The sequence below is a fragment of the Mandrillus leucophaeus genome, unplaced genomic scaffold (genome assembly GCF_000951045.1).
Source record: "Mandrillus leucophaeus isolate KB7577 unplaced genomic scaffold, Mleu.le_1.0 Scaffold840, whole genome shotgun sequence".
In the NCBI taxonomy this organism is placed as follows: Eukaryota; Metazoa; Chordata; class Mammalia; order Primates; family Cercopithecidae; genus Mandrillus; species Mandrillus leucophaeus.
Window position 1 is genome coordinate 733,937 of NW_012109142.1, and position 14,680 is coordinate 748,616.

The 14,680-nt window shown below is 36.7% G+C and overlaps 1 protein-coding gene across 1 annotated transcript in view; it reads right to left on the reverse strand.

Moving 5' to 3' along the window:
- Nucleotides 1-13,690, reverse strand: part of PKHD1L1 (polycystic kidney and hepatic disease 1 (autosomal recessive)-like 1) — a 168,118-nt gene extending 154,428 nt beyond the window's left edge. The window contains exons 1-5 of the mRNA XM_011968382.1: nucleotides 13,669-13,690; nucleotides 13,503-13,592; nucleotides 2,829-2,973; nucleotides 1,761-1,869; nucleotides 680-737 (exon numbers count right to left, since the gene is read on the reverse strand). Of these exons, the coding sequence (XP_011823772.1) occupies nucleotides 680-737; nucleotides 1,761-1,869; nucleotides 2,829-2,973; nucleotides 13,503-13,592; nucleotides 13,669-13,690 (424 nt within the window). The remainder of the gene's footprint in view (nucleotides 1-679; nucleotides 738-1,760; nucleotides 1,870-2,828; nucleotides 2,974-13,502; nucleotides 13,593-13,668) is intronic.
- Between the last annotated feature and the right edge of the window lie 990 nt (nucleotides 13,691-14,680).

Below are 14,680 nucleotides of genomic sequence, written 5' to 3' on the forward strand. Positions count from 1 at the left end.
GGGAGCGGGGAGGGGGGAGGGATTGCATTGGGAGTTATACCTGATGTAAAGGACAAGTTGGTGGGTGCTGATGAGTTGATGGGTGCAGCACACCAACAAGGCACAAGTATACATATGTAACAAACCTGCATGTTATGCACATGTACCCTAGAACTTAAAGTGTAATAATAAAAATAAATAAATAAATAATAAAAATAAAAAAACAACAAAAACAAAACAAAAAACAAACAAACAAAAATTGGTAGTTTTTGCCTTTTTTTTTTTTTTTTTTCCAGATAGGGTCTTGCTTTGTCATGTAAGCTCAATCATGTCTCACTGCAGCCTCACACTCCTGGGCTCAAGTGATCCTCTCGCCTCAGCCTCCCAAGTAGCTGGGACTAAAGGTGCATGCCACCAAGCCTGTCTAATTTATTTATTTATTTTTATTTTTTAGAGACAGGGTCTCATGATGTTGCCCAGGCTAGTCTCAAACTCTTGGGCTCAAGGAATTCTTGCATTTTGGCCTCCCCAAATGCTGAGATTGCAGGCATGAGCCACTGCGCCTGGCAGATAGTTATTTTTATAATGAAAAAAAAATGCTATTTAAAAATTGCAGGCATTATACTAATTTTACATACTGAAAAATAAACACATTGTTTACCATGAAACCAAAAGTTATTTCAGATGTCATATAACAGACCTGGCGTTCCAGATAAAGGTGTGATGCTTCTTATTGTTGGGGTCCTAAAACTTTTTGCCTATAAAAAGAATAATGTCAATATGCAAACTTATCTCTGTTTTGTTTCCAGTTTTGTGAAATAATTTCTTACATTATTAAATTTCAACAATATTCTTAATGTAACTGTCTTATAGCAAAGAAGATAAAAATAAGATGAACCTAAGAGTTAATTTAGAGGATAGGAGCATCATGGTTTTCCTTCTTAATAGCTATGGGGCTGAAAGAGAAGGGAGGGAGAAACCAAGAATGGTAACAGGTTTCTAGCTTGAGATAGTGAGAAATAATCAGAGAAAAAGTAGATTTAAGGAGGAATACAAAACTGCAGTTTGAGATATGCTGAATTTAGGTTGCTTTAAAGCCATTTAGGTGTGACATACCAGAAAACAAACCACAGTTCCACATCTGGGGATAGAGAAGAAAGCCAGAGATATCTGGGAATCATATTTGGCAATGTATTTTGGAATCAGAGAAGCTTCTTGAAGACAGATGTCATTACTGTTTTCTTCAGTATTTCATCTTATATTAGAACATTGTAGTACTCAGTAATTGACAACTTAAAACTAATATAATTTATTAAAAATATATGGGATAATGCTTAGAAGAGAATGTATTACTGCTACTACTTCTATTTAGGGCAGTTAAATTTTGAGAGGCTCTTACACCGCATGCAGGTACATTTTATCTCATTACATTAGAAATTATGTAGAAAGGAAAGGTAGTTACTTCGATGAAAATAGGAAATGGGAGAATCACACTAAGAGTAGAAGTAGAGATAAAGGGGAAAATATGAACAAGAAAACATGTTGAATGTATGAAAGTTTAATTTAATAATAAAAGTAAAAGAGGGGAAATAAATTAGAAATAGCAGACATTCAATTACTATGGAAGACAATTTAAATTGAGAGAAAATATCCTTTGTTACATGCTAACGTATTTTTAAATGTGGAAATAGATAATCTGTAAAACTATAAAGTAAAAATTCAGCTTTGCAAGAAGGAAAGCAAGATCAACTATAGAAATTGAAGAGAAGATTCCTACATACGTTGAAGGTACATGCCCAGCTGTTGATGTGACCTTTGCAGGTGTTATTTTCTGTAACAGGAACCCCGTCCACACTGACTCTAACAGCGTAGGAATCTTCTGGCATTGCTCTATAAGGAAAATGAAGAATATATGAGACATGCAATACCTCTCTTATTTAGTGTACAGTATTAATGAAAAATACTGCCCCAGACTGCGTGCCATTTTTGACAGAAAGTGTCCAACATCATAACTGATATCTAGTAAAGTTCCATTCTATATTATGGAAAAATTATCTCCATCTTGAACTCTTCATTGCAAACTCTAACCTCATGAACTTCAGGCAAATGCCTATTCTGACTATGCACGTTGGTAGTATTATAAAGGACAACAAATGTAATAACAACAAATTCAATAATAAACATTTAAAATAGTAACATATCACCTTGGTATAATCAGTTATTCCAGGCTTTGCTTCTTAAAAAGTACTAGTTAATCAAGCTTCCCCTAAGTAAGCTTTTTCTGGTGAAGAACAGCCATCAAACCTAACATAAACGAAATCCTCTAGAATATGTGCTATCTGTTTCTAAGGTCAATATTGAAAGTTGCAATTTTAAGTGATTTTTCCTAAGTTGCTAATAACATACATTAATTTGGGCTGATAGTAAAGAACTTGAAAATGTCACTTAAAATGTCACAATACAAAATGATTATCTTTAATCTTAATGGCTATGTGAATATTTTGAAAAAAATTAATCAAATGCAACAGAAAAAGCATAATTTTGGTATTTTAAGGCACATCACTACAATTAAATAGTAGTCATTTATCTGCTAAAAAAGCTTGACAACAAGGGAGTAGCACTAATAACATGGGAAAAGATATAGAATATGTTTTTATCATGCCAATTATAATTGAATATAATAAAGGCATAAAATAGTCTAAACATCACAAAATGAAAAATAATAATCTATCATCAGAAAAATATGACTTATAATAGCCAGGGTAATAAAACTATTATAATACTAACATTCATAACTATAACTTCTGATATGATGAAAACGATTTTATTAAAGATACTTTAAAACAGACCTAGTATAGCATGTAATTTGAGTTGAATGACTTGCGTCTTTTTCTACATCACAAGTAATTGACTGGAAAGAAGAAACTAATTGCACACTGTTTCCCAACTCAGCATTATCAACTCCATAGTTAAACTGGTTTGCTTGAGAAAAACCTGGAAAAGTAAGAAGATTTAATTATTACTAATGGTATTCTATCTTCAGAGACCTAACAGTTGTCACCTGATATCAAATCATACAATAAATGATTTCATAAACAGTACTGAAGTAAGCAGTTAACCTATTTCATATTTATCCTTATGATTGTAATCTTCTTTTGAAGCACAAAATTTAGCCTTTATTTCATTTACTCATAAACGTATTGCTGGAGGATAGATAGAGTCATCTCTTAGCATTCATGGGGATTTGTTCCAGCATCCCCTTGGATAACAAAATTCACCAATGTTCAAGTGCTGTAGTCAGCTCTGCAGGACAAGCATCCCGATTCCACATCTGGTGAATACTGTACTTCCCATTCACAGTTGGTTCGATTTGTGGATGACGGGCCCGAGGTTACAGAAAGCCTACCGTGAGCCTACATAGCACCAGATTCTATATCTGGGGGTGATAAGTACCATGAAAAGGGCAGGCTAAAAGGACTAAAAAGAGTAGAGGAGGAGAACACTATTTTATAAAGGATGAGGTCTTTGTTTTAAGTTTCTACAGAGCAAAATCTGAGGTGAGGATTTGCCAGCACATAATTTATTTGGGCAATGAGCTATTAGGTATGAGAGAGAGCAAAATGTAAGGAAAGAAAGCTGGGCACCGCTGAGGACAACTGGGGCTCAATGTTGCTGGGAATTTCTAAGGAACATATGGCATGTCTTTCCAAATCAAAAAATCGATGGCAAGAAGCATTTCTTCATCAAATCTGGTCCCCATTGGTAGAGGCTTCTCTCTGGGGGAAATAACTTTTTTTGCACTTTCACACTGCACATAGGTATATGTATATGAGTTCCAAAGTCTGGAGTTACTGCATTAGGCAAGTCCTTGAATAACTGACAAAGACAGGGTGTTAGAACTCAGACAAGAAGCTGGAAGCATAAGTTGAGTCAAAGTACATAAGGAACTATTTGCCACAGCTCTAACTAGAATTAGAGTTAAGAAAGAGAGGATGTAAAGCTGAGTATAAAAGGCATCTGATTCAGTCTATCCACTATATCACACATAGCTACTCATGGCCTACATATTAAGCACAATCCATCACCAAGTCTTTGAGATGGTAGCCAGCTGAGAGCTCTACTAAGATTTAACACAAGAGTGTTAGAGGTAGCCAGCTGAGATCTCTGCTAAGATTTAATACAAGAGTGTTAGAGGTAGCCAGCTGAGATCTCTGCTAAGATTTAATACAAGAGGGACAAGCTTGTGTTAAGGTTAGAGGGACAAGCTACAGGCTATACTACTATATAACTACTTCTAAAACTATAATTAATTTTCACCATGTCCCCTTGCTACCAGCCATTGTAGATTTCCCTTACCTGCAGCCAGCACTGTAGCTAATGGGGTGACACTAATGTTCATCCTGGAGAAATAGGAGCCCCTAATTGCCTTGCCCTTGTAAGGTGGTGGTTGCTGCAATTGGCTGTTCTCAGTAATCACTGGACATGAAGCCAAGAAATATCCCTATGAATACCCTGAATTCCAGACCTACTCCTCCTTAACTACAATTAAGTTAAAGCAACCCTGTTTCTTTATGATAATTAGAACTGATTAGCTCTGGTCATATATCAAATAGGTTTGATGAATTCAAACTGAGTAGGCAATGGTGGTAGTTTCAGTTCAGTGGAATCCATATTGTGACCCATGATGGGAGCATTCTCTACCTGGAAACTAAGACCACAAATCCAGCAGAATGTAAAGCTGCAAAGGCAGAAAGCACAAATTCAATTTCTGGATAACAGGAAGTGACGGTGAAGGGAAGCAACTCTTTATTTCCAGCTCTATGCATCTGTCTATTACAAAACAACAGCATATGTCTGTCACTGGTTCAATGCATGTTGTGGAGGATACCATCCCACCCAACAGGATGCTTTTCCCCAAGTTGGCATCTTGGCCACAGCTTTAACAGGCTGTCCCATCATTCTACTAAGCCAGATTTCATGGTCTTGTGCCCAGTATCACAAAATTTTCACTATAAAATACATTTCTTGTTCTGAGGTAATATTTTATAGAATTCTATGGCAGTATATCAGGTTCTATAAGCTCTCAGAAGATGGTGCTGACAGAGAACTGCGGAAAAAGGAAGCAAAGTCCACAATTGGAGTGTCAGTTCCAGTTACAATCAATCTCTGCTCTTTCCATGGGAGAAGGGAAGTGCTGTAATCAACTTGTCACTGAGAAGCTGGGTAGACTTTTTGAGGAGTGGTACCCTATTGAGAGCTCAGTGTTGGTCTCTGCTGCTGGCAGTTCAGTTATTCAGCAATAGCAGTAGGTTGTTTAGCCTGGGTGAAAGGGAGTCCATGCTGTTGGTCCATGCAAGGCCTATACCCCATGACCATTCTTCATGGGCCCACTGCAATAGCACTGTGGTGGCCATGGAGAGAAGCTCCTGGATGAATCATCCAATCCATCTGTTTATTCCATCTCCTCTGTGGGGGATGTTCTCTTGTGGGAGTTAACTTAAGACACATAGATCTGCATGGTTTATGCTCACCGTTATGAGTCCCTTCATATGCTTCTTTCTAAGACATTCTAATTTCTGATCTTCCAATCCTGTTCCCTTCAGTTCCTAACCAACTCGTGAAGTCCTCTTTGACTGCCCAGGAGCCCATGTACATTCTTACCATAAATCACTTTTCCTGCCTACAAACTTACCAACTGTGTCTACTGATCATGGCTCTGCCTATCAGGGAGGCTGACAGTGAAAAGTGACTTAAGAGCCTTAGGGCCACTTTGCAGCATTTATGACTGAAGTCAGAGGTGATACTATGAAGATGTGAAGTGGAACACAGGATGTATGTATTATAGACAGTCATGGAAGTTTTTCAGAGGGAGCAAGTCATGAGGCTATCTATGGGAAGTGCATTTTTGGTAGAAGGAACAGGATGTGCCAAGGCCCTGTGGTGGGACCATGTGTGTGGATTCAGATAATAGCAAGTGTGGTTGAAGAATTATGAGTGAAGAGAAATGATAGGAGAGGAGACCAGAAATGAAGGTGCTTAGGCTATTTTTAAGCGTGTGGAATAATTGCAGGCTTTGAAACAGAGGAGTGACATCATGTGACTTACAGCGTCTAAGATTCACTAGCTCCTGTTCTGAGAATAGAATAGGGGCAGCAGTGAAGATGGTGTCTCAGTGAACAATGGGATAAATAATGGGATAAATGGCATGAGTTCAAGAGAAGATCAGAAGACAGCAAAGTGAAAAGGACAAATATTGCTAACATTTTTCGGAGTTTAATTACAAACAGGGGCAGATAAATGAGTTGGTAGCTGGAGAGGGGTGTGGAGCAAGGGGAAGGCTGATGATTTTTCTTTTACTTTTTTTCAGGTGGGCAGAATAACAGTATATTTGCAGGCTGATAGGATATCTAACAGAAAGAGACAAAAGGATAATGTGAAGTAGAGACAAAAATTACTTTAATCTTTCTATAAATATATGAAAATTCAAAACTACATTTGGAAGCAATTAAATATAGATTAAGCTTTGTATGCCACATGAGAATATTTTATATTTTTGAAACAATAATCACTTTTGGAATAAACCCAAGAAATAAAACCTATGAATGACTTTAGTGTTCTATTAATTAAATCCTATAATTAAATGTTCTCCTAATAAAAGTGTTAAAAAGGTACTTATACTGTTCTAGTTCACAAAGTAAATTACACACATCTATGGAATTTTATATATTATACTGCTTTGGAATAAAGTTAAATGAGGAAATAAACAGTTTTTGCCCAGATTACTTCACTATCTAAAATTCCTAAATTCTGAATTCTAACAGTATGTAAATTTTTAAATATTATTTTTCCCTATCACAGGTTCTTAACAGTAAAACTCTACTTTAGGCAAATTAAGCAGTAGTATTATATTTGAAACTATGAAAATTTTTCTTTTGCACTAACAAATTTGTATCCATGTCATTGTAAATTTATGAGCTATTTAAATTTCAGAATGTAATTATCTACAGACAATATCATCCCATAATACAATAATAAACTTATCATCAGTAAACAAAAAAAAGGTAAACCCAGAGATGTAGATTTAACTCTTTAAATGTCGTGTATACTATTTGTAATATGACAAACAGTACTATAATATATTCCATTTATAATACTAATGTTATAAAAAGATAAATATTTGTTAGCTTACAGTGTTAGCAGTTTTCAAAATGTTTCAACAAAACAATCATTACTACAATATGTGCTCATCTTCAACAACCTTTAATAGTTGAAGTGGCAGAATTGGGGTTGCCAGAAGATATCTGTGGTACAACTGCTTTTTAAATTATTGAGCATTTTCAGTGTTCCCCAAAGGTCTGCTAGACAACATGAATACTTCTGGTTTCTTGTAGGCCTGGAAGCAGGACTTCATTGTGCCTGATGTTCATCAGATACCAAAGCCTCTCACCACCAGTTCTGGTAAAGCTACGTAGCAGGAGCCCATGATGTTTAATTGAAAGGGCCCAGGCTTTGGACCTTGACCTTCTGGCCTGGAATCCCAGCTCTAACACTCCCTTGCCATTATGACTTTGGACAAGATATAACCCCTCTTAGCCTAGTCTCCTCATCAGAAAAGTGGCCATAATCTATCTTAATGGATTGTTAGCAATAATAAAGGATCATTTATAGACAATGTTTAACATGGTACCTGGCTTAATAAGGTATCTGCTAAGATCTCAATAGATACATGCTCCTATTATTTATCACCAAAATCCTGAGATTTAGGTTAATCATTAATATCCCTTTTTAAATATAACACAGAGGCCGGGTGTGGTGGCTCATGCCTGTAATCCCAGCACTTTGGGAAGCCAAGGCGAGCAGATCACCTGAGGTCAGGAATTTGAGACCAGCCTGGCCAACACAGTGAAACCCTGTCTCTACTAAAAATATAAAAATTAGCCAGATGCAGTGGTGCCCGCCTGTAATTCCAGCTACTTAGGAGGCTGAAGCAGGAGGATCACTTGAACTTGGGAGGCAGAGTTTGCAGTGAGCCAAGATCACGCCATTGCACTCCAGCCTGGGTGACAGAGCGAGACTCCGTCTCAAAAAAATAAAAAAATAATAAAATAAAATAACACAGAATCAGTAAGTGGGTAGCCGGGATTCAAACCCAGGCTGTAGACTTCCTCCAGCCCTTATGTTCTTAGCTCCTAGGCTGTTCGTTCTTTGATATGTTGGAAAAGTAAGCAGAAACTCAATAAAGGGTAGAGAGTCTAATAAATATCATTTTATTCCTCTAAGCTTAACCAAATAACTCATCCAGCATAAGCTGAGGTACAATATAAATACCAAAGTCACATGTGAGAGACATTTGCATTGGCTTTGCAATTTCGAATCTAGAAAGGTAGTTATTACTAAAATGGAACTGTGAAAAGACATGAAAACACTGCAAAGCAAGTTACATGTAAACCCACTCTTAGCTTTTGGCAACTTTTCTCATCTTTGGTGTTCGCATTCAGTTTGGAACACACAGAACAGCTCCTGGCAACCAACTAAAGAATGGAAAGTTTTACTTGTGGTGTATATATATATTCCTATCAGGTACGTGTCACATCAATGATAAGTAACGTGTATCTGTTCTTTAGCATTCTCGAAACAACTACCATTCTGAAAAATAATGCCAACAAAATATGATATCATTTTCAGCTTAGCAGTTACTATAGTGTTAAATATATACAGCATATGTGAAGAAGTCCTAGGAGTAAAATCTATGGGAAAACAATGAACCAAATCAACAGTAATTCATAAATACTGTTATTAATATTGCTTTAAAAAGTATATAAATATTTCTGACTTTTAAACTAATTCCAAAGAGTTAAAAAGAAATACAAAGTAGTCCTCTTTTTTAAAATTTTTAACTTAAAAGTATAATTCTAGGCCAGGTGTGGTGGCTCACACCTGTAATCCCAGTAGTTTGGGAGGCCGAGGCCAGTGTATCACCTGAAGTCAGGAGTTTGAGACCAACCTGGCCAACATGGTGAAACCCCATCTCTACTATACAAAAAATTAGCCAGGAGTGGTGGCAGGTGCCTGTAACCCCTGCTACTTGGGAGGCTGAGACAGGAGAATTGCTTGAACCCAGGAGGCGGAGGTTGCAGTAAGTTGAAATTGTGCCATCGCACTCCAGCCTGGGCAACAAGAGCAAAACTCCACCTCAAAAAAAAAAAAATTATAATTCTAAACAAATGACTGAGGATAAAAACACCACCTCTGGAAGTACTCCAAGTCACAAAGATTACAGGAAAGGCTGAGTGTACTCTGGAAATGGAAAAGGATGAGGCTTCGGATGGAAATTCCTGACGTGTTGATGTATTTTTTTAAATTTTTCAGAAATACTGGAGACAGGAATTGCCAGGCACGCAAACCTGGGTCTCCTGATAGCAGCAATCCAAAAGGAACGCCTGGGCTGCTATCACAGAAAATGGCAGTGTTATGAAAGCCAGCACTTGTCATGAAGAATGCAGGCTGTTTTGTTTTCTCTAGTTAAAAAACGTAGTGTTGAAAATGTATTAACCTACTTAAAAGTTGTAGCATTCAAAACAATGGGAAAGAAAGATACAGTGTGATAGATGGAAGACAACTCCTGAAGAATTAAACCAGACCTATAACATAAATGCAAATAATAATACAAACAAAAATAGCTCTAATGTATAGAGTTTATAATATATACTGGGTACCTTAGATGTATCATCCTTTTCAATATTCGAAACAGTCCGAAGAGGTAGGAATTAATAGTCCCTTTTACTGATGAGCAAGCTGACACTTAGCTAAGTAACTTGCCCCAGTCACATGATATGAAATGGCAAAGGTGAATTGAAAGCCAGTCCTACTGAACCAAAGTCCATATGCTTTCTGTAACATTATTAAAAGTATGTAATTCAACACTTCAACAAAAATGTGTGTGCCAGAAATTATAAGGGAACTAGCTAGAAAAAGGAGCCAAAAGTAAAATGTTATTCCTCCCCTCTTACTGATTTTTTAAAATAAAAACAAACATGATAAATATCAAAGAAGACAATTGAGAAATACAAAGTATGACTATAAAGTAACAAAGCCAATATAATTACAAACACTCCAGAACTTATCAAAATTATAATGCTCTTAATCAAATTAGTCATCTCAGAAGAAGGTATAGTAATTTCTAGAATCGTGCCATTGTTCAAAACACTTTGCCTTGGGCATCATAAGAGTAAAATTATGTATCTATATCTCCTGAAGCATAGTCTTGTGGGGTTTTGTTTTTAAAGCAGGGTTTCGCTCCATCACCCAGGCTGTAGTGCAGTGGTACAATCATAGCTCATTGCAGCCTTAAATTCCTGGCCTCAAGGAAACCTCTCGCCTTAGCCTCCCAAGTAGCTAAGACTACAGGCATGCAGGCCATCATGGTGGACTAATGTTTTAAATGTTTCGTTTGTAGAGACAGGGTCTTGCTATATTCCCCAGGCTGGTTGCCCAGGCTAGTCTCAAATTCCTGGCCTTAAGTGATCCTCCTGCCTTAGCTTCCCAAAGCACTGGGATTACAGGCACAGACCAATGTGCCCAACACAACCACGGCCTTTTAAACAAAGTAATGCTGTGGCAAATGTTTACAAGTCAATACCATACTATGTTTGGAAATAGCCAAAAGTCATTTGGATACACAAAAATGTTAACAGTAGATCTTTCTACTGGGTAGAATTTCAGAGAACTCACTTTCTAAGTCAAGTATTTCTATAATATTTTACTGTTTTATAATGACTTTTACAAAAATAAAACATTTTAAAAAGTAGTATGAAGCCAGTAGTTAGATAGTCATCTAGAATTTACAGTTCCATTTAGAATTTGTTCTTGTGTAATTGATAAATTAGCACTGCATGCGATTCTAAAAACAGAGAATCTATCAGACACAACCCTGGTGATTTTCATGAATATAGTCCCTCCAAATAAACTTTAAGTTCATTTATGTAGCTATAAAAGCTCTGGTGCATTTTGCAAATTCATTATCATTTTGTAGATATCATTCTGTATATATTATGGGCACCCAAAAGCCTATATTAAATAGCATCTATTAATTTATTTTAAACTCCTTTATTGAGCTATGATTGACATATAAAAGCTATATATGTTTAATGTATACAACTTTCTGAGTTTGGATGTAAGTATATACCCATAAAACCATAACCACGCTGGGTGCAGTGGCTCACGCCTGTAATCCCAGCACTTTGGGAGGCTGAGGTGGGTGGATCACGAAGTCAGGAGTTTGAGACCAGCCTGACCAACATAGTGAAATCCCATCTCTACTAAAAATACAAAAAATTAGCCTGATGTGGTGGCAGGCACCTGTAATTCGAGGCTGAGGCAGGAGAATTGCTTGAACTCAGGAGGCGGAGGTTGTGGTGAGCCAAGATCGTGCCACTGTACTCCAGCCTGGGTGACAAGAGTGAAAAAAAAAAAAAAAAAAAAAAAGTCACAACCACAGGCAAGGTCGTAAACAGACCGCTTGCCTCCAAAAGTTTCCTTCTGCCCTATTTATTTAAAAATGTTTTTTGATAAGAATATGCTACAAGATTTCCCCTCCTAGCAAACATTTAAGTATACAATGCAGTATTGTTAACTATATGCTCTATGCTGTACAGTAGATCTCTAGGATTTATTCATTTGCATAACTGAAATTTTGTACCCTTTGACCAATACCCCTCCTCCACTTCCTCTTCTCCCAGTTCCCAATGACCACTATTCTATTCTTTGCCTCTATAAGGCAGTATTCAGACTGAGCCTCTGAGAAAGAAATATGAGAACACATTTTTAGTCATCTATAATATGTAGTTAAGGCAGGGGACTGTAAGACAAATCAGGAGGTGTAAGTATCTGCAATACCAAACACATTCAGAAACTGGTACTGATGAGAAAAGCAGAAATTTACCAAATGACACTCTGGGCTTTACAATTAAGAGTCCTCAGCCTAGTTGCCTCAGAACGTCCACACAAGGGAAAAAATTACATTTTATCTAGATTTAAAAGGATACCTTTCTAAAGAATAGAATGTTTTGGGTTTTTTTTATGTCAGACTAGGGATGATCTGGGTCTATGGGCTTAAATTCAAGCCATAGTTCCTAGATCAGAAAATGTTCAGGTCTGGAAACAGAAGAAAATGGCTGGGTGTTTTCTTTTTTTTTCTTCTTCTTCTTTGAGATGGAGTCTCACTCTCTCACCAGGCTGGAGTGCGATCTCAGCTCACTGCAACCTCTGCCTCCTGGGTTTAAGCGATTCTCCTGCCTCAGCCTCCTGGGTAGCTGCAACTACAGGCGTGCACCACCACGTCCAGCTAATTTTTGTATTTTTAGTAGAGACTGGGTTTCACCATGTTGGCCACAATGGTCTCGGTCTCCTGACCTCGTGATCCGCCCACCTCGGCCTCCGAAAGTGCTGCAATTACAGGTGTGAGCCACCGCTCCCAGCCCTTCTTCTTTCTTAATGTGAGCATTTCTCTCGTGGCATTTGAATTTCTGTTTAAAACCCAATAACTTTCAAGCATACCATCTTATCAGCAATTTACAATGTAAGAAACATATGGTTAAAGCCATCTTTAAAATAATCTGTAACAATTACATTGTTCATGGGTCTTAACTCTAAAAAGTAACATTTTAATCCAAAATATATTGTTTGTAATGTGGAAGCATAAACCATTTTAAGCATATCATTGAGAGACTGAATTCTGCAGAAATCAGAAACATTAAAAGACATTACATTATATGACAAAATAATTAAATATCTCCATTAACTATAAAAACTTTTCATTTCTTGAAGACCAAATAATAGATTTTGCTAATATTTTTAAATGTTTCTTATTGTTAAAAAATTCCTAAGTATCTGAATACTGGTATCATTTATATTTCAAAGGTCTTATGGCTGAAAGAAACACATATTTCTATTTAACCCTTGGAAAAGCTGTGCATTAAATATATTTACTGATTGCCTTCTATGTTTCATCCTAAGACCAGGCAAGAAGAAGGGGAACCACATATGGTACTCAAACCTTTATAAAGCCTGAGGTTAGGTGGCAGGAGAAGGAATCTAAAGTTTTGTTTTCTATTGCCTTTCCTCTTTCATTAACATACTATTTCTCTATTATACTCTCTTATCAATATTCTACCCAACACCCACAAATGTTTTATTTAATCTTAAAATAAATTAAATGTCATTAGACCTATGAAGAATAAAGCAAATAATTGCTGACTTGGGTTAATTGCATTCCTTTTAGTTCAGTCATTAATCCAGATCCTGATGTTAAGCAAGCCAGTATAATAAGAATTCAGATGATCAAGTTGATAAAGACTCTTGTGGATTTCACTAGCTATCAAAGAGGATAGAATTTTACCACTCTGGCCAAGTGAAGAAACAACTCCAGTGGTGTTTGTTTGTTTGTTTAACCATAAAACTGTAAATATGAAATAGTCTTGAAAATACCTCAACCTTGGCAAAAAAAAAAAAAAAAGCAACCATACCTTCTCCTCTTATAGTCAGCCTTGTTGCTCCATTTATGCTGCCATATTTAGGTATTATTTCTGTGACTTTGGGGATTATTTGAGAGCCATCTGAAAAATATTAAAATATAGTAGAGGTAAAATCACCAAGTTCTTCATTTCAATTATCAACATTTGTAACACATACCACAAGGCTGCAAGGAAAACATCGTGAAGTTTATAGGACTGAAAGTAAAATTCACCCAGGTTTTATTTTTGGCTCTGCCAATGACTTGACAGAGTCATTAACTTAGTTAACACCCACTGGCTTTGTGCAAAGCACTATCTTAGGTGCTACCAAGAGCAAAACTAACACGTGATCATTTTCATCACTTACCTATCATATTATAAAACACGTATTAAATCCTTAATTTCATGTAGTGTTCTGCTAACTGCAGATCTATAACTATGCTTAACAGCTCACGTAACAGCAGACATCAAGAAGATATAGGTCATTATAAGAGCACAGAAGAAATGTAATGCTAGGTAGGTTGAAAGACTAGACCAGGTACAAAGAGAAATGTTGGTTTTGAGAAGAAATTGTTTTCCGTGAGGGAGTGTGGCTTCAGGAAAGATAATTTCTGGGATCCTTCTAGTCTCCTGATGATAGTGAGTTCTTAATGTAAAGGTCACTAATTCATTCAACAAACTGTGTTAGCTTCCTAGAAATACGGAAATGTGTAACAGTCCTAACTTTCCAAGGGCTTAGGTTAGACAGTACCAACAGACAGAGGAGAGCATAGAGGCTATGGGTGACTCAAGGAGCATTTCACCCACACTGCTTGTGTCGCACTGGCTTCTACAAAGAAGACATGCCCCCTTCCACATTTTTGAGGGCAAATATGAATTAGACTGGGCTCATCGTCAGAAAGATAAAGATAGCTCTAGATAGAGGGAACTGCCTGGGCAAACAGCGTTATGTGAGCTGCTTCTTTGGAGTACTGCAAATAATTCTTTAAAACGACTCAAAGCTACATAGTGGATAGAGGTGTTTATTTTCTGCTTATACTGTACAGATCTAGTAATTACTGGAATCCCGAAAGAAATGTTCACAGTAGGTAGAAAAATTTAAGTGATGATACAAAGAAAGGCCATAGAAATTATTAATTTCTCGAAATGGATGTATACAAAAAGGCTAAGGGAATTATGATTGGCTTGTT